At 43.8% G+C, this 20,540-nt stretch overlaps 1 protein-coding gene across 1 annotated transcript in view; it reads right to left on the bottom strand.

Annotated features, from left to right (window-relative positions):
* LOC306982830 (kinesin-like protein KIF21A) overlaps positions 1-20,540 on the bottom strand; it is a gene marked incomplete at its 3' end in the record, with an annotated part of 103,926 nt that overhangs the window by 61,294 nt on the left and 22,092 nt on the right. The window contains exons 3-5 of the mRNA XM_079583280.1: positions 5,502-5,684; positions 2,766-2,900; positions 804-867 (exon numbers count right to left, since the gene is read on the bottom strand). Of these exons, the coding sequence (XP_079439406.1) occupies positions 804-867; positions 2,766-2,900; positions 5,502-5,684 (382 nt within the window). The remainder of the gene's footprint in view (positions 1-803; positions 868-2,765; positions 2,901-5,501; positions 5,685-20,540) is intronic.

Raw genomic sequence — 20,540 nt, 5'->3', positions numbered from 1 at the left:
TAGCTGCAGCGCTCAGGACTATTGCTGTTTCCTCCGTTAGCATAGCGTTAGCTGCAGCGCTCAGGACTATTGCTGTTTCCTCTGTTAGCATAGCGTTAGCTGCAGCGCTACACGCTCTGATGCTCTGATCACAGAAACTTTCCTCCGAATTCACACGTCTCGGCTCCACAGATGAAGCTGAGCCTGAGCTGATGTTCAGAGTCCTTTGGCTCACTTTTGGAGGCTTATGTTTGGGAATGTTCTGGACAAAGATAAGAACTTACGTATCTCACAACCACTGACTAAAACACAAGATCAAATAGCAAGAAATTATTTAGGCTATTTACGAAAAAAAAATATTCAGTGTAAGCTTATTGGACATTATGTCGGCTAAATGACTATGTGGACTATTTGGAATTATATTCCATGTGATTATAAAGGACTTAAGAGTAAGTAATACTGTATTAAATGAGTTGTAAATTTTTAATTGTATTGCAATGGAAAAGTTATTAGTGGAAAATCACAATAAAATCAAAATCGCAATATTGATTTTTGGCGAAATCGTTCAGCCCTAGTTTTGAGTAACTTTTTTTTGCTCCCTAAACTTTAGGGGCTCCGTAGATGAAACACAGAGCTGTGAGTATAAGTGAGCATGAAAACATTAATATTGCCTGCAGTGTGCAAACCACCCACCAGGGGGTGCTGCAGCACCCTCAGCACCCTGGGTTCCCACGGCCTAGAACCGAGACTAACCACATCTAATAACCACAAATTAGATTGACAGTTCTGAACATCGGCCGCAGCAGAGGAAGGTTTGCATCTACTTTCTAACTGATCCTGAGAACAGGACCTGACTAACTGAACTCCAGCCGAGTTCATGAGCTGAACCTGCACCGGCACATTCACACCACTGTTAACCACGAACACACACTTCAGAAAGAAAATGAATCAGTTTGGCCGATGGAGGTTCATAGTAGTTTGGTGTCAGTTTGTGTAGAATTTACACCCATGGTATGTTTTGATGATTAGAGTGAAGTCGCTGTTACAATAAATCCACCAGGAGTCAGATCCGTAAAACTCCTGGTGTAAAAACCTTCCAGATGTGTTTGAGTGGAGTCTGATGGAGCGACTAAAGTGCAGATGTTGTTAAAGTTTAGTCTCTTTGTCTGCACATGTGTCCTGTGTTTGTTTCTCCCGTCTTTAGCCGCTGCTGTCTCCCACAAAGGAAATCACCATTTTTGGATCACAGCCTTTCATGCTACACGTGGATACCAAACATGTCAGTATTTGTGAATGAATAAGTGTGGGAAAGACATGATGGAGAACCTTTCAAAATTTTCCAAACTTTTCCATAATTTCCCCAAAAAGGTTTTCCAAAAAAAATTCAAAACATGAACAAAATTGTCCAAAAAATTCAATTTTTTTTTTTTAATTTCCAAAATGTGTACATTTTTTGGGTGATTTTCAAAACTGTTCCAAACAGGTCAAAAATAAAAATTAAAAAAAAAACGTTCCCAAACTTTTTTATATATTACTATATCCATCCATCCATTTTCTTCCGCTTTATCCGGGGCCGGGTCGCGGGGGCAGCAGTCTCAGCAGAGATGCCCAAACTTCCCGATCCACACACACCTCCCCCAGCTGTTCTGACCCCGAGGCCACACCTCCTCCAGCTGTTCTGACCCCGAGGCCACACCTCCTCCAGCTGTTCTGACCCCGAGGCCACACCTCCTCCAGCTGTTCTGACCCCGAGGCGACACCTCCTCCAGCTGTTCTGACCCCGAGGCCACACCTCCTCCAGCTGTTCTGACCCCGAGGCCACACCTCCTCCAGCTGTTCTGACCCCGAGGCCACACCTCCTCCAGCTGTTCTGACCCCGAGGCCACACCAGGCCAGCTCGGAGACATAGTCCCACCACCGTGTCCTGGGTCCACGAGGCCTTGTCCCACTAGGACATGCCTGGAACACCTCCCGCGGGAGGCGACCAGGAGGCATCCGGAACAGATGCCCGAGCCACCTCAGCTGCTCCTTTCGACGTGAAGGAGCAGCGACTCTACTCCGAGCTCCTCCCGGGTAACTGAGCTCCTCACCCGATCTCGGAGGGTGCGCCCAGCCACCCTGCGAAGGAAACTCATTTCGGCCGCTTGTATTCGCGATCTTGTCCTTTCATGACCATAGGTGAGGGCGGGAACGTAGATCGATCGGTAAATCGAGAGCTTTGCTCCGACTCAGCTCCCTCTTCACCACGACAGACCGATACAGTGACCGCATCACTGCTGACGCTGCACCGATCCGTCTGTCCATCTCATGCTCCATCCGTCCCTCACACGTGAACAAGACCCCGAGATACTTGAACTCCTCCACTTGAGGTAATTACTATATATAATATTACTATATTATATAATAAAAACATTTTTTTTCCTCCAAACTATCCAATGATTTTGTTACACTTCTCACATTTTTCACATTTTTCAAAAGATTCAAAAAAAATTCTAAATTTTTTCAAAAGATTTCTAAATGTTTTCATATTGTTCCATAATTTTCAAAACGTTTCCAAAATGTTTAAAAAGCTTTCCGGGATTTGCCAATTTTTTCCAAACTGTCTCCCACAAAGGAAATGACCATATGACCAGTCTCTGTAGTAGTCTCTGTTGTAGGTTCTGTTGTACTCTCAGTGTAGTCTCAGTGTAGTCTCAGTGTAGTCTCAGTGTAGTCTCAGTGTAGTCTCAGTGTAGTCTCAGTGTAGTCTCAGTGTAGTCTCAGTGTAGTCTCAGTGTAGTCCGTACCTCGGCCTTGGACTGGACCTGGCGCGTGGTCACGCCCACCGTGTAGATGCCTCCTGCAGAGTCTTCGTGGATCTTCACCTTCTGCTTCAGCTCCCGCGCGCCGTCGAACAGATCCAGCACCTCCTCGTTGTAGAGCTGTGAACACGGAGGAACGTGAGGAACGCAGACGGGACAGAGCTCTGCTGTCCCGGTGTAAAGGTTTTAAACTACCCCCCATTTCAGGCTACCCCCCCGGTAATTTGAAATCAGTTTCAAGTAACCCCAAAACCTTAAGGATAGTGGAGTTTACGAACTAAAGCTAACCTTACCTTAGCCCTAACCTTAAGGATAGTGGAGTTTACAAACTAAAGCTAACCTTACCTTAGCCCTAACCTTAAGGATAGTGGAGTTTACGAACTAAAGCTAACCTTACCTTAGCCCTAACCTTAAGGATAGTGGAGTTTACGAGCTAAAGCTAACCTTACCTTAGCCCTAACCTTAAGGATAGTGGAGTTTACAAACTAAAGCTAACCTTACCTTAGCCCTAACCTTAAGGATAGTGGAGTTTACGAACTAAAGCTAACCTTACCTTAGCCCTAACCTTAAGGATAGTGGAGTTTACGAGCTAAAGCTAACCTTACCTTAGCCCTAACCTTAAGGATAGTGGAGTTTATGAACTAAAGCTAACCTTACCTTAGCCCTAACCTTAAGGATAGTGGAGTTTACGAGCTAAAGCTAACCTTACCTTAGCCCTAACCTTAAGGATAGTGGAGTTTACAAACTAAAGCTAACCTTACCTTAGCCCTAACCTTAAGGATAGTGGAGTTTACGAACTAAAGCTAACCTTACCTTAGCCCTAACCTTAAGGATAGTGGAGTTTACGAGCCAAAGCTAACCTTACCTTAGCCCTAACCTTAAGGATAGTGGAGTTTACGAGCTAAAGCTAACCTTACCTTAGCCCTAACCTTAAGGATAGTGGAGTTTACGAACTAAAGCTAACCTTACCTTAGCCCTAACCTTAAGGAAAGTGGAGTTAACAAACTAAAGCTAACCTTACCTTAGCCCTAAACTTAAGGATAGTGGAGTTTACGAACTAAAGCTAACCTTACCTTAGCCCAAACTTAAGGATAGTGGAGTTTACAAACTAAAGCTAACCTTACCTTAGCCCTAAACTTAAGGATAGTGGAGTTTACGAACTAAAGCTAACCTTACCTTAGCCCTAACCTTAAGGATAGTGGAGTTTACGAACTAAAGCTAACCTTACCTTAGCCCTAAACTTAAGGATAGTGGAGTTTATGAGCTAAAGCTAACCTTACCTTAGCCCTAACCTTAAGGATAGTGGAGTTTACGAACTAAAGCTAACCTTACCTTAGCCCTAACCTAAAGGATAGTGGAGTTTACGAACTAAAGCTAACCGTACCTTAGCCCTAACCTTAAGGATAGTGGAGTTTACGAGCTAAAGCTAACCTTACCTTAGCTCTAAACTTAAGGATAGTGGAGTTTACGAACTAAAGCTAACCGTACCTTAGCCCTAACCTTAAGGATAGTGGAGTTTACGAGCTAAAGCTAACCTTACCTTAGCCCTAACCTTAAGGATAGTGGAGTTTACGAGCTAAAGCTAACCTTACCTTAGCCCTAACCTTAAGGATAGTGGAGTTTACGAGCTAAAGCTAACCTTACCTTAGCTCTAAACTTAAGGATAGTGGAGTTTACGAACTAAAGCTAACCGTACCTTAGCCCTAACCTTAAGGATAGTGGAGTTTACGAACTAAAGCTAACCTTACCTTAGCCCTAAACTTAAGGATAGTGGAGTTTACGAACTAAAGTTAACCGTACCTTAGCCCTAACCTTAAGGATAGTGGAGTTTACGAGCTAAAGCTAACCTTACCTTAGCCCTAAACTTAAGGATAGTGGAGTTTACGAACTAAAGCTAACCTTACCTTAGCCCTAAACTTAAGGAAAGTGGAGTTTACGAGCTAAAGCTAACCTTACCTTAGCCCTAACCTTAAGGATAGTGGAGTTTACGAGCTAAAGCTAACCTTACCTTAGCCCTAACCTTAAGGATAGTGGAGTTTATGAACTAAAGCTAACCGTACCTTAGCCCGAACCTTAAGGATAGTGGAGTTTACGAACTAAAGCTAACCGTACCTTAGCCCTAACCTTAAGGATAGTGGAGTTTACGAACTAAAGCTAACCGTACCGTAGCCCTAAACTTAAGGATAGTGGAGTTTACGAGCTAAAGCTAACCTTACCTTAGCTCTAACCTTAAGGATAGTGGAGTTTACGAACTAAAGCTAACCTTACCTTAGCCCTAACCTTAAGGATAGTGGAGTTTACCAGCTAAAGCTAACCTTACCTTAGCTCTAACCTTAAGGATAGTGGAGTTTACAAGCTAAAGCTAACCTTACCTTAGCCCTAACCTTAAGGATAGTGGAGTTTACGAACTAAAGCTAACCTTACCTTAGCTCTAACCTTAAGGATAGTGGAGTTTACAAGCTAAAGCTAACCTTACCTTAGCCCTAACCTTAAGGATAGTGGAGTTTACCAGCTAAAGCTAACCTTACCTTAGCCCTAACCTTAAGGATAGTGGAGTTTACGAACTAAAGCTAGCCTTACCTTAGCCCTAACCTTAAGGATTGTGGAGTTTACGAGCTAAAGCTAACCTTACCTTAGCCCTAACCTTAATTTCAAAGTACCCGGGGGTAAGGTGAATGGGGGGTAGTTTGAAATCGCACACCGCGGGGGGGGGGGGATTACCTCCAGGAACTGCGCGTTGATCTTGAACTCGGGGGGGGGCAGGCCTTTCTCCACAGCCAGGCGTTTCCGCTCCTCGATGCCGCTGAAGAGGTGGTGCACGGCGCGGGGGATGATGCCGCGCTCCGAGTCCGCCAGGCCCACGTCGAAGCCCGTGCCCATCGTGTAGGTCTTCCCCGAGCCCGTCTGCAACACATTAAAGGGACACTGTGTAACATTCTGGACTCAAAAACATGCTCCTACTGACACATTAAAGGGACACTGTGTAACATTCTGGACTCTACAAAACATGCTCCTACTGACACAGATGCTGTTACTGCAGTGAGTAATAAAAGAATGGACTTGGACGAGAATCTGACCTGTTTAACCCCTTAACACCCACCTGAACCGAGCACATTTACTCCAGTTTGGCTTTACCCCAATCCAAAAGCTTCTGGAAAAAAGGTGTGAAAATAGCAACAAAACTGAGACGAAAACAATGATGTGACAAAAAATGATTAAAAAAAAGGACAAAAAAAAGGACAAAAAAATGACAAAAAAATGGACAAAAAATTACCAAAAATGACAAAAAATGATGAAAAGAAATGATGAAAAAATGACAAAAAAGTGACAAAAAAGCCCAAAAAATTATTTTAAAAAATGACCAAAAAAATGACAAAAAATGGACAAAAAATGACAAAAAATGACCAGAAAATGACAAAAAATGGACAAAAAAATGACAAAAAATGACCAGAAAAGGACAAAAAATGGACAAAAAAATGACAAAAAATGACAAAAAATGACTAAAATATGACAAAAAAAACCCAAAACAGCCAAAAAATTGACTAAAAAATTGACAAAAAAAATTGATGAAAAAAAATGATGAAAAAAATTGATGAAAAAAAAATGATGAAAAAAAATGATGAAAAAAAATGATGAAAAAATGACAAAAATATGACAAAAAATGACCAAAAAGCTCCAAAACAGCCCAAAAAATGACCCAAAAAAATGACAATAAAATGGACAAAAAAATGACAAAAAATGACCCAAAAAATGACAAAAAACTTGCAAGAATGAATTGAATACCCCCCCCCCAAAAAAGGTGGGGAAAAATCTGATGACGTGAGGAAAAAAATCCATTTAGATGAGTTTTGTAGACACTGGCCTACAGGATTTGGGTAAAGCTGAACTGGAGAAAATGCTCTCGGTTCAGGCGGGAGTTAAGAGGTTAAATCTCAGATTCTCCTGCCTTTCATCACATCTCCATGGAAACGAGCTGGAGACGCACCCACTCCCAGCACAGTTTACAGCAACATCTTAGCAGGGTGAGCCTCATGAATGTTTGTACATTATTATTTCAATGTCATAAAATAAATGCTTGTGTTTCAGCTACATTTATTGCTCTGTCTCTTTAAGAACCTGCCTTTAAAAGCAGCACCTTGTCTCTCACTGTCACTTCACCACAAACCAGACCAGGCCTCCTCCACGTCTGAGCTCCAGTCCTGGTTTAACCGAGTCCTGGTTCTTTTAAAGGTAAGATCTGACTTTAGTCTTTATATGGAACTGAATCTCTGGGATCTGTTCATTTCTTTCCAAAATAAATCTTTCAACTCAACTGTTGTCGTCTACCATATTTTACCTCTTATTTTTAATCTTATTTATTTGAATATTCTGATGCCCCTAAAGCCTTGTACTTTAACCTCTTAACTCCCGCCTGAACCGAGAGGAGCTTTTTCCTCACGTCATCAGATTTTTTTTCCATCATTTTTTTGTTGGGTATTCAACTCATTTTTATAACTTTTTTCGGTATTTTTTTGTCAATTTGTTTTTTCATTTTTTCGTCATTTTTTTGCCAATTTTTATCATTTTTTTTATCTCATTTTTTTCATTTTTTCGTCATTTTTAAATTATTTTTTAATTTCTTTTTGCAATTTTTTTGTCACATGTTTGTAATTTTTTGTCAATTTTTTGTCACATTTTTGTCATTTTTTGGTCAAATTTTTCGTCATTTTTTAATAATTTTTTTGGTCCATTTTTTATCACATTTTTGTCATTTTTTTGTCAATTTTTTATCACATTTTTGTCATATTTTAATCATTTTTTTTGCCATTTTTTTTGCTATTTTTTGTAATTTTTTGGTCCATTTTTTTGGAACATTTTTGTGACATTTTTGCCACTTTTTCATCATTTTTTCATCACTTTTTTGTCAAAGTTTTCTCACTTTTTTGTCACATTTCCATCATTGTTTTCGTCTCAGTTCTGTCGCCATTTTCTCACCTTTTTTTATTTATGGTTTTGGATTGGGGTAAAGCCAAACTGTAGAAAACGTGCTCGGTTCAGGTGGGAGTTAAGGGGTTAAAGTTTATAGCTTGTTTTTATCTAAACTCTGTGATATATCTTTATATGTTTAATTGTTCCTGGATCTTTTCCGGAGTTGGTTTTCGGTGCAGACGTGTGAGTGTGAAAGAGACGAAGGAGCGACTGAACCCGCAGACCCACTTCCTGTTCAGCCCCCCCTGCACAGGAAGTGGTTTTGTTCACTGACAAAAGCTGAGAGTCTGAATGTCGGTGGGATTTTTAAATAAAGGTCAAATACAAATAAAAACTTCCTCTGTGTCTCCTCAGTGATGGACCCTGCAGCTGTTCTGGAGGAGGGGCGGATCCTTCAGGTGCTCAGTCCGAACCGGCACGGACTCAAACCCTGGGACTGTGGTCTGTGGAGCGAGACGGAGCCGCCGCCGGAGCTGACAGGCCTCCGTGAGCCACAGCGCTACCTACAGGCCATGAGGCGCATCAACACGGTCCACAGGGAGAAGGTCCGCTTCAGGTCGGACACAGCGGAGGACTGTATGACCACGATGAACCTCCTGTTGGTGATCGTGGGCTCCATCGGGTGGTTCTGTATGATGGTGCAAAGCAGGAACACTCTAACGATTATGTATATGATCTTGTGTCTGATGTCATTTTGGTACAGCATTTTCACGTTCTGGGATCAGCAGGCGAAGCGTATCCTCCGTCTGCTGCAGAAGGCGGTGGGCGGGGCTAACGCTCTGCTGTGGGAGGAGGATCTTCTGATTGGCTGTGAGGCTAACGTGGAGCTGCTCGTGGTGCGTGTGCCTCTGAGCGCCTGCAGGGGGCGCCTCGGTCACCGGTTCGACTCCGCACTGAAGAAATACTCCTGCGCCTACGTCCTCAGCCTTGCTCAGCGGCACAAGGCCTCAGCCCCGCCCCCAGAGGAGCAGGGTCACCTGCAGGGGGCGCCCTGCTTCTGCCAGTTCGCACTCCAGAGGAAATGTTGTGGATGTTTCTGCTGAGATGATAACAGAGTCTGAAGTTACAGTCCTGAGGTTCAGACTTCCTTAAAGCAGCTCTACACTGCGTTCCAAATTATTATGCAAATGACATTTTTCTAAGATTTTCTAAACTGTCAACTCAAATGAGAGTCAGCATAATTTTCAAGTCTGTAACTGGTCGAGGATCATTTAAATGTGGTGGAAAAAATCTCCCAGTGAAAACAGTATTTTTTTCAAAAATAAATATAGTAAAAACCTCAAAATCCACTGTTCCAAATTATTATGCAACTCATCGTTTCAATACATTTTAAAGCTTGTAATTAACTGAAAATGGTCATTTGTTGTATTTGTAGCATTAGGAGGTCATATTTACTGAAATCAGAAGATATTTCAATCAAAAAAATATTAACAGGTCAAGTTATATTTTAACATAGGAGCCCTTGTGTGAAGCAGCTTCAAAATGCTTAAATCCATTAAACTTGTGAGTTTTTGGACAGTTTCTGCTTGGATTTCTTTGCAGGATGTTAGAATAGCCTCCCAGAGCTGCTGTTTGGATGAAAACTGCCTCCCACCCTCATAGAAGTGTTTTTTGTTGAGGCTCCAAAGGTTCTCAATAGGGTTGAGGTCAGGGGAGGAGGGGGCCCACATCATGAGTTTCTCTCCTTTTATGCCCAAAGCAGCCAATGATGCAGAGGTATTCTTTACAGCAGGACATGGTGCGTTGTCATGATGAAGAGGATCTTGTTTGGCTCTTCTTTTTGTAGCATAGAAGACAGTGGTCAGTCAGAGACTCCACATATTTTTCAAAGGTCATTTTCACACCTTCAGGGAGCCTAAAAGAGCCTAAAGGGGCCGACCAGCTCTCTCACCATGATTCTGGTCCAAAACATGACTCCGCCCCCTCCTTACTGACGTCACAGCCTTGTTGGGACATTGTGGCCATTCACCAACATCCACTACTCCATTGATCTGATCATCCAGGGTTACACGGCCTCATCAGTGAACAAGACTGTTTGAAAATGAGTCCTCATGTATTTCTGAGCCACTGCAGCCGTTTCTGCTTCAGCTTCAATGAACAGTTTAGGGGAGGCCGGATAGAAGGTTTATGCACAACTGCAGCCTCTGGAGGGTCCTACACCTTGATGTTCGTGGGACTCCAGAGGCACCAGCAGCTTCAAATACCTGTCTGCTGCTTTGTAGCATCTGTTCTCTTAATCTGATGTGTTTGTCTGGCAGAAACCGTCCATATTGTGCTTTTATCTGCACAAACCTGTGTGTCTGAATCATCCACAAATCTCTTATCAGTTCGATGATTACACTTAATCTTTCATGAAATGTCGAAGGTTTTCATACCTAGACCAAGGCATTCAACTATTTCACGCTTTTCATCAGCAGAAAGTCCCTTTTTCTTTCCCAGATTGCTTGAAAATGATGATCTGCTTAATAAAGTGGAACATCCTTTTTCAGTAGTTTTTCCCTTAACTGGGCTTAACCTGAAAACTGATCATCCCAGGTCTGAGATTAATGTCAGTGATTCAAAGAGCCCCAAGACACGACACCATCCATGAGTTTCATTATTATTGTTTTTTTTTTTACTTTTTGACACAAAAATCCAATTTGCATAATAATTTGGAACGCAGTGTAAGTAACTCTTCCCCCTAGAGGCCATAAGCGCAACTGCAGGTGTCGTAGCAAGTTACGATTTTTTTACGTATTAATTGTCTTGGAGAGTAAATACTACGCTGACAGGAAAGGCGAAGGGACAGAGGGTTACTGTGCATCCAATTACACAATGGAAATATTATTTTTTTTACTCAAACTTAGCTGTAAATACTGTTTAAAGTGACGTTAGCCCGCAGTTAGCTTTGCCCGTTAGCCTGTTAGCTTCTTCTGAAGCTACAAACGTAGCTTTCCACCACTGAGTATGGAGTGAATGTACAATTGTCTCATGTAAAGCGCTTTGTGACTATATGTCTGTGAAAGGCGCTATATAAATAAAGATCTTCTTCTTCTTCTTCTTCTTCTTCTTTGTGATTCCATTAGTGTGTATTGGTGACTCCGGGCCGGTGGCAGAGAAGTTGCAAACATGGTTTTCTGTCCAGAGACACCAGGGGGCGATGAAAGACCCTCCAATCATCCCATAAACACTTGTATTACCCCCACAGGGACGACGGGGAGGATTTATTAAGGTAAACACGTTACTTAGTGCTGCTTTAAACGTGTTTCTGTGAATTGTTTTATTGTTTTGTTAAGATCATTCTTCCTGTGTCCTTTTAAAATCACAAATAAATACTTTACAATATCCAATAAATCTGCACAACATGTAAGAGTCACAGAAAAAAGTGAAACAAAGTGAAGGTTTTTTCTATGGAAGCCATAGTTTCCGCCATGTTAACAAATAAAAGCCCAACGGGAAGTCGAAATTACGAGATTTAAAACTCAGAATTTCGAGATTTAAACTCGTAATTTGGAGTTTTTCAAATCCGTGATCATAGACATGGGTGCGGCGGGACAGCGGAACCACTGGTGCAGATGTAAACAAACATGGAGGATAGGCTTCATCGCGTTGTGAACCGGAGCTACAGCAGCTCTGGGACTTTTACAAAGACACAGAAGTGTTTATTTTACCTCAACACCCGGGATTATAAGCAGTGACAAGAAAACGTATTAAAAATGTCTGTATCCACGATAGGAATGTGTTTAGGCCTTGATGATGCAGGGCATTCCCAAAGCTAATGCTACGATCGTAGCATCATGAACTTCCATGAACTTCGGATGATCATGATCATGTGAAAATGCCTGAATAAAGTCAATAAACCACCGTCTACATAAAGCATCCCTTTAACACCGTCTACATAAAGCATCCCTTTAACACCGTCTCCATAAAGCATCCCTTTAACACCGTCTCCATAAAGCATCCCTTTAACACCGTCTCCATAAAGCATCCCTTTAACACCGTCTACATAAAGCATCCCTTTAACACCGTCTACATAAAACATCCCTTTAACACCGTCTACATAAAGCATCCCTTTAACACCGTCTACATAAAGCATCCCTTTAACACCGTCTACATAAAGCATCCCTTTAACACCGTCTACATAAAGCATCACTTTAACACCGTCTACATAAAGCATCCCTTTAACACCGTCTACATAAAGCATCCCTTTAACACCGTCTACATAAAACATCCCTTTAACACCGTCTGCATAAAGCATCCCTTTAACACCGTCTACATAAAACATCCCTTTAACACCATCTACATAAAGCATCCCTTTAACACCGTCTACATAAAACATCCCTTTAACACCATCTACATAAAGCATCCCTTTAACACCGTCTACATAAAGTATCCCTTTAACACCGTCTACATAAAGTATCACTTTAACACCGTCTACATAAAGCATCCCTTTAACACCGTCTGCATAAAGCATCCCTTTATAACCGTCTACATAAAACATCCCTTTAACACCATCTACATAAAGCATCCCTTTAACACCGTCTACATAAAGCATCCCTTTAACACCGTCTGCATAAAGCATCCCTTTATAACCGTCTACATAAAGCATCCCTTTAACACCGTCTACATAAAGCATCCCTTTAACACCGTCTACATAAAGCTTCCCTTTAACACCGTCTACATAAAGCATCCCTTTAACACGTCTACATAAAGCATCCCTTTAACACCGTCTACATAAAGCTTCCCTTTAACACCGTCTACATAAAGCTTCCCTTTAACACCGTCTGCATAAAGCATCCCTTTAACACCGTCTACATAAAGCTTCCCTTTAACACCGTCTACATAAAGCATCCCTTTAACACCGTCTACATAAAACATCCCTTTAACACCGTCTACATAAAGCATCCCTTTAACACCGTCTACATAAACCATCCCTTTAACACGTCTACATAAAGCATCCCTTTAACACCGTCTACATAAAGCATCCCTTTAACACCGTCTACATAAAACATCCCTTTAACACCGTCTACATAAAGCATCCCTTTAACACCGTCTACATAAAGCTTCACTTTAACACCGTCTACATAAAACATCCCTTTAACACCGTCTACATAAAACATCCCTTTAACACCGTCTACATAAAGCATCACTTTAACACCGTCTACATAAAGCATCCCTTTAACACCGTCTGCATAAAACATCCCTTTAACACCGTCTACATAAAGCATCCCTTTAACACCGTCTACATAAAGCATCCCTTTAACACCGTCTACATAAAGCATCCCTTTAACACCGTCTACATAAAGCATCCCTTTAACACCATCTACATAAAGCATCACTTTAACAACGTCTACATAAAGCATCACTTTAACACCGTCTACATAAAGCATCCCTTTAACACCATCTACATAAAGCATCACTTTAACAACGTCTACATAAAGCATCACTTTAACAACGTCTACATAAAGCATCCCTTTAACACCGTCTACATAAAGCATCCCTTTAACACCATCTACATAAAGCATCACTTTAACAACGTCTACATAAAGCATCACTTTAACAACGTCTACATAAAGCATCACTTTAACACCGTCTACATAAAGCATCCCTTTAACACCGTCTACATAAAGCATCCCTTTAACACCGTCTACATAAAGCATCTCTTTAACACCGTCTACATAAAGCATCCCTTTAACACCGTCTACATAAAGCATCCCTTTAACACCGTCTACATAAAGCATCCCTTTAACACCGTCTACATAAAGCATCCCTTTAACACCGTCTACATAAAGCATCCCTTTAACACCGTCTACATAAAGCATCACTTTAACACCGTCTACATAAAGCATCACTTTAACACCGTCTATATAAAGCATCCCTTTAACACCGTCTACATAAAGCATCCCTTTAACACCGTCTACATAAAGCATCCCTTTAACATCGTCTACATAAAACATCACTTTAACACCGTCTACATAAAGCATCCCTTTAACAACAATCACACTCTGAGCCGGGCAGGTTTATTACTCACACTTCATGTACAACTGGCCGTAGCCGATTGCTTAGCACCCGCGGCTAACTAGCTTCTTAGCAGCTCTAGCATCAGCTCCAATAATGGATCTTGTGGAATTAAGTATTTTACACTAAAAACGTCAATAAAGCCGTAACCACATAAAGCAGCCTTGAAGATTATCACACACAATGAGGTGGATTCCACCTGCTAACCAGGCTAACCGGGCAAACTAGCCATTGTCCACCAGCATCGCCCTTTTATCCATCGGGGAGACCATAGGGGGGGCTATAGGACATGGCAGGGGCAAAGAGGCACGAGTTTGCCCCAAAATAGCAGTTGTTTTTCAGGCATGATACGATTCCAAGACACGGCTCTGCCAGATCAAGCTCCACAGTTCAGACGCATCAGACAGGAAAGAGAACGGCAACAACATCCAGATTTTCAAAGCAATATAGGACTGACGTCTATGATCACGGATCTTAAAAACTCGAGATTTAGAGTCATAATTTTGTATTTTAAAAACAAAACTATGACTTTAAATCTTATAATTTCCCATTGGGCTTTTATTTTATAACATGGTGGAAAAGGGCTTCCAGACTTTTCTCCTTTGTGAGATCAAAACAGTCGCATATTTTCTCGATCAGTTTTATCTGAAATGGAAAACATTAAAAAGAATCTGGTTTTACTTTCATATAAAGCGCTCACATGTGGTTTTATGGTCAGAGTTAGATCACGATGTAAATCCCTCCTCTGCAGCTGTTTCCAGAGCAACGACAAACAATTGACCTGGAACCAGGAATTGAAATTGATACGATACCGATACTTTTGGTGTAATTTCTGTCGATACCGATACCGATACTGGTCATTTTATAATGTATTTCAATCAATGTACATTTCTAAAACTGGTTATTTGATATATTTAATAGGTAAATTAACATTATATTACTTTAACTGGTCAATTAAACAATGTTAATGTGAAATTAAAGATAAAAAAAAAGTTTAAAATGAATCCTTTAATGACAAACAGAACCTAAACCAGAATGATGAATCAGCCTCTGCTGTCGACTGTTTGGCTCAAAACGAAGATATAAATCGTCCTTTTCTGTCTAAAGTTGCTGCCACGCCTTCTTTTTACATATGCAAATTAATATCGATACTTTTTACCCCAGTATCAATACTTAAAAATTATCCGCTTGGTATCAATATACGGCATTGATACTGTGGTATCAATCTGCCCATCCCTGGAACTAGCTTCAGGTAAAACAGATCCAAAAGGCTGTGTGTTAATCACTGTGCGTTAAACACTGTACGTTAATCACTGTGCGTTAAACACTGTGCGTTAAACACTGTGCGTTAAACACTGTGCGTTAATCACTGTGCGTTAAACACTGTGCGTTACGCGCACGATCTGGCCAAACCCGATTTTCACAACAAACTCATGATTTAGAGCAGAGGATTTGGGGATTTTACAATATCGACTATCGGCCGATCCAGCACCGATAGAAGCCGATATCTCCGGGACCAAAAGTGATGGAGACTTAACGCACTGGAAAGAGTGAAGTCTTTAAAGCGACCCCCCCGACTTCCTGGACCTCAGAGGAAACGACTCCCCCGACAGCTAACGGCATGCTAAAGCTAACGGCCTGTTAAAGCTAACGGTATGCTAAAGCTAACAGCAGCTAATCAAAGCTGAGACACAAACTGTGATGAAGTAGAATCAGCCTCTGCTGGAGCGACCAAGTGTTTATGTTTTCACAGGATTATAAATCAGACAATCGGAAAAACCGGCCACAAAAATCGGCCGAGCAGATCGGCCTTAGAAAAACCCATATCGGTCAAAGTTGAAGAAACAAACAAGAATTTCCTCTGATGATGATGTCTCTGGAGTAAAAGAAAAGCAGGAGGTAAATGAGTCTGATTCAGGACCTGAGGCTCTCACTGGTCTCTGGACGAGGAGCGACGGCTGGACTTCAGAACCTGGAGGAGGAGCTTCTGATGGGCGGAGTCAGGTCTGCTCTGTCTCTTTAAGAACCTGCCTTTAAAAGCAGCACCTTGTCTCTCACTGTCACTTCACCACAAACCAGACCAGGTCACCTCCACGTCTGAGCTCCAGTCCTGGTTTAACCCGGGTCCTGGTTTAACCCAGTCCTGGTTCTTTTCAAGGTAAGATCTGACATTAGTCTTTATATGGAGTGAATCTCTGGGATCTGTTCACTTCCTGAGCCTGATTGACTCCGAGGTTTGAACTGTTTGATTAAAGTGACGAACGTTTACGCCGGGACAGGTTTCTCTTTAGAAAGACGCTTCGTGTGAATAAAACTTTGCTCCTGGATCTTTTCCTGAGTTGGTTTTTGGTGCAGACGTGTGAGTGTGAAAGAGATGAAGGAGCGACTGAACCCGCAGACCCACTTCCTGTTCAGCCCCCCCTTTACAGGAAGTGGTTTTGTTTACTGACAAAAGCTGAGAGTCTAAAGAGAGTCTGAGACTCCGTCTGAAAGCAGTAAATAGGTCAGAGCTCGAACGCCGAGCCGGATGTGCTTCAGCGTCCGCCATGATAAGAAGCGTCCAAATCGGGCTGTCAGCTAGGAATGCTAACTATATTAGCCACTTTAGCATAAGGACCTCTGATGCTAACTATCATAGCCACTTTAGCATAGGGACCTCTGGTGCTAACTATATTAGCCACTTTAGCATAAGGACCTCTGATGCTAACTATCATAGCCGCTTTAGCATAGGGACCTCTGATGCTAACTATCATAGCCACTTTAGCATAGGGACCTCTGATGCTAACTATCATAGCCACTTTAGCATAAGGACCTCTGGTGCTAACTATCATAGCCCCTTTAGCATAGGGACCTCTGATGCTAACTATCATAGCCACTTTAGCATAAGGACCTCTGGTGCTAACTATCATAGCCCCTTTAGCATAGGGACCTCTGGTGCTAACTATCTTAGCCACTTTAGCATAGGGACCTCTGGTGCTAACTATCATAGCCCCTTTAGCATAGGGACCTCTGGTGCTAACTATCATAGCCACTTTAGCATAGGGACCTCTGGTGCTAACTATCATGGCCACTTTAGCATAGGGACCTCTGGTGCTAACTATCATAGCCACTTTAGCATAGGGACCTCTGGTGCTAACTATCATAGCCACTTTAGCATAGGGACCTCTGGTGCTAACTAACCGGTGATTAGGAGCTATGTGCCATCCCATAAGCCACTGCGCTGACCTCAAGGACAGTCACTGGTCCTGATCCTCTGTGTCTCCACAGTGATGGACCCTGCGGCTGTTCCTGCGGCTGTTCCTGCGGCTGTTCCTGCGGCTGTTCCTGCAGCTGTTCCTGCAGCTGTCCTTGCAGCTCTTCCGGTGCATGGGCGGATCATACAGATGCTCAGTCCGAACCCGGACAGACTCAAACCCTGGGACTGTGGTCTGTGGAGCGAGACGGAGCCGCCGCCGGAGCTGACAGGCCTCCGTGAGCCACAGCGCTACCTACAGGCCATGAGGCGCATCAACACGGTCCACAGGGAGAAGGTCCGCTTCAGGTCGGTCACAGCGCAGACGTGTATGAACATGACAAACCTCATATCGGGGATCGTGGGCACCATCATGGGGTTCTGGCTGATGGGACAAAAACAGGATTTGAAAACGACTGCATTTGTTATCTCGGGTCTGGGGTCGTTATACGTCTGGATTCTCACGTTCTGGAATCGGCAGAAGAAGCGTGTCCTCCGTCTGCTGCAGAAGGCGGTGGGCGGGGCTAACGCTCTGCTGTGGGAGGAGGAGTATCTGATTGGCTGTAAGTCTAACGTGGAGCTGCTCGTGGTGCATGTGCCTCTGAGCGCCTGCAGGGGGCGCCTCGGTCACCGGTTCGACTCCGCGCTGAAGAAACACTCCTGCGCCTACGTCCTCAGCCTTGCTCAACGTCTCAAGGCCTCAGCCCCGCCCCCAGAGGAGCAGGGTCACCTGTGGAGGGCGCCCTGCTTCTGCCAGTTCGCACTAAAGAGGTAAAGTTGCTGATGTTTCTGCTGAGACGCCAACACCTGGACCCAGGAAGACCCGTCATTATCACTGCAATATTCTCAGCAAGTATGAACTGAATACTGACCTGTGTGCAACTGTGTACTGTATATATTCATAAATACATTTGGCACAGTAAAAATAAATCACAACTAAGCACTGCAATACTGTGTCTGGGTTTCATTAAGGAGCAGCAAACCACAAATCAACTTTATGGGCTAATAAGCTCCTTGTGTGGCGCCCTCTTGTGGTCAAACATATACTGCGTTTGTATTTTGAGGAGCGGAGAAATGTTCCTTTAAGTCGGTCTCTTCACAGAGCGCTGGTTGTCGTTGCCAGGTCTATTTCAGTGAATGAAAATATAAAGTCACACGGAAACAAATATCCAAAATGACTCAGACAAATTCAAAATGGAGAATCTGCTTTTGAAATGAGCTCTGCATTTTACCCGTCCTTTTAAGGAGCGGTGCCGCGCTCGAGGATGATGGTCAGTGTCACCTGGTTGGAGCTGTTACCTATTGTACATGTTTTTAGTGGTGGCTGAAACCTATGCTGACACGAGGAGGACAAACAAACTCCGCAGAAAGGACCTGGACCTTCTAGCTGTGAAGCACGAGCACTAACCACTGAGCCACCGTGCTCTGATGTCACTGGGGAACAGAACACGCCCCCCTGTCAGGTGATCAAGATCATGTGACCCTCCTCTCTCCTCAAGGAAACTAATAAAGACTCACACTGTTACAGCAGAGCTCATGTTTGATGCTTCTCAGTCGGGCAAAGCGATACGGCCCAAAGTCTATATCACGATATAAAAAACAAATATCACAATAACGATATTCTTAATCACAACCTTAGTTACAAATATCATCGACTCACAGCAGTTTAGGCTAGTAGCGGTTAGGCTAGTAGCGGTAAGGCTAGTAGCGGTAAGGCTAGTAGCGGTGAGGCTAGTAGCGGTAAGGCTAGTAGCGGTGAGGCTAGTAGCGGTGAGGCTTGTAGCGGAAAGGCCTGTAGCGGTGAGGCTAGTAGCAGTAACGCTAGTAGCGGTAAGGCTAGTAGCGGAAAGGCCTGTAGCGGTAAGGCTAGTAGCAGTAAGGCTAGTAGCGGATAGGCTAGTAGCGGTAAGGCTAGTAGCGGGAAGGCCTGTAGCAGTAAGGATAGTAGCGGTAAGGCTAGTAGCGGAAAGGCTAGTCGCGGTAAGGCTAGTAGCGGGAAGGCCTGTAGCAGTAAGGATAGTAGCGGTAAGGCTAGTAGCGGAAAGGCTAGTCGCAGTAAGACTAGTAGCGGTGAGGCTAGTAGTGGTAAGGCTAGTAGCGGTGAGGCTAGTAGCGGTAAGGCTAGTAGCAGTAAGGCTAGTAGCGGTGAGGCTAGTAGCGGTAAGGCTAGTAGTGGTAAGGCTAGTAGCGGTGAGGCTAGTAGCGGTAAGGCTAGTAGCGGTAAGGCTAGTAGCAGTAAGGCTAGTAGCGGTAAGGCTAGTAGCAGTAAGGCTAGTAGCGGTGAGGCTAGTAGCGGTAAGGCTAGTAGCGGTAAGGCTAGTAGCGGTGAGGCTAGTAGCGGTAAGGCTAGTAGCGGTAAGGCTAGTAGCGGTGAGGCTAGTAGCGGTAAGGCTAGTAGCGGTAAGGCTAGTAGCGGTGAGGCTAGTAGCGGTAAGGCTAGTAGCGGTGAGGCTAGTAGCGGTAAGGCTAGTAGCGGTAAGGCTAGTAGCGGTAAGGTTAGTAGCGGTAAGGCTAGTAGTGGTAAGGCTAGTAGCGGTGAGGCTAGTAGTGGTAAGGCTAGTAGCGGTGAGGCTAGTAGCGGTAAGGCTAGTAGCGGTGAGGCTAGTAGTGGTAAGGCTAGTAGCGGTGAGGCTAGTAGTGGTAAGGCTAGTAGTGGTAAGGCTAGTAGCGGTGAGGCTAGTAGCGGTAAGGCTAGTAGCGGTAAGGCTAGTAGCGGTAAGGTTAGTAGCGGTAAGGCTAGTAGTGGTAAGGCTAGTAGCGGTGAGGCTAGTAGTGGTAAGGCTAGTAGCGGTGAGGCTAGTAGCGGTAAGGCTAGTAGCGGTAAGGCTAGTAGTGGTAAGGCTAGTAGCGGTGAGGCTAGTAGTGGTAAGGCTAGTAGCGGTGAGGCTAGTAGCGGTAAGGCTAGTAGCGGTAAGGCTAGTAGTGGTAATGCTAGTAGCGGTGAGGCTAGTAGTGGTAAGGCTAGTAGCGGAAAGGCTAGTCGCGGTAAGGCTAGTAGTGGAAAGGCTAGTCGCGGTAAGGCTAGTAGCGGTGAGGCTAGTAGTGGTAAGGCTAGTAGCGGTGAGGCTAGTAGTGGTAAGGCTAGTAGCGGTGAGGCTAGTAGCGGTAAGGCTAGTAGTGGTAAGGCTAGTAGCGGTGCGGCTAGTAGTGGAAAGGCTAGTCGCGGTAAGGCTAGTAGCGGTGAGGCTAGTAGTGGTAAGGCTAGTAGCGGTGAGGCTAGTAGTGGTAAGGCTAGTAGCGGTGAGGCTAGTAGCGGTAAGGCTAGTAGCGGTAAGGCTAGTAGCAGTAAGGCTAGTAGCGGTGAGGCTAGTAGCGGTAAGGCTAGTAGCGGTAAGGCTAGTAGCGGTGAGGCTAGTAGCAGTAAGGATAGTAGCGGTAAGGCTAGTAGCGGGAAGGCCTGTAGCAGTAAGGATAGTAGCGGTAAGGCTAGTAGCGGAAAGGCCTGTAGCGGTAAGGCTAGTAGTGGAAAGGCTAGTAGCGGAAAGGCCTGTAGCGGTAAGGCTAGTAGTGGAAAGGCTAGTCGCGGTAAGGCTAGTAGCGGTGAGGCTAGTAGTGGTAAGACC

Source organism: Gobius niger (assembly GCF_951799975.1).
Source record: "Gobius niger genome assembly, contig: SCAFFOLD_36, whole genome shotgun sequence".
In the NCBI taxonomy this organism is placed as follows: Eukaryota; Metazoa; Chordata; class Actinopteri; order Gobiiformes; family Gobiidae; genus Gobius; species Gobius niger.
This window is presented reverse-complemented; position numbering and strand designations above follow the sequence as displayed.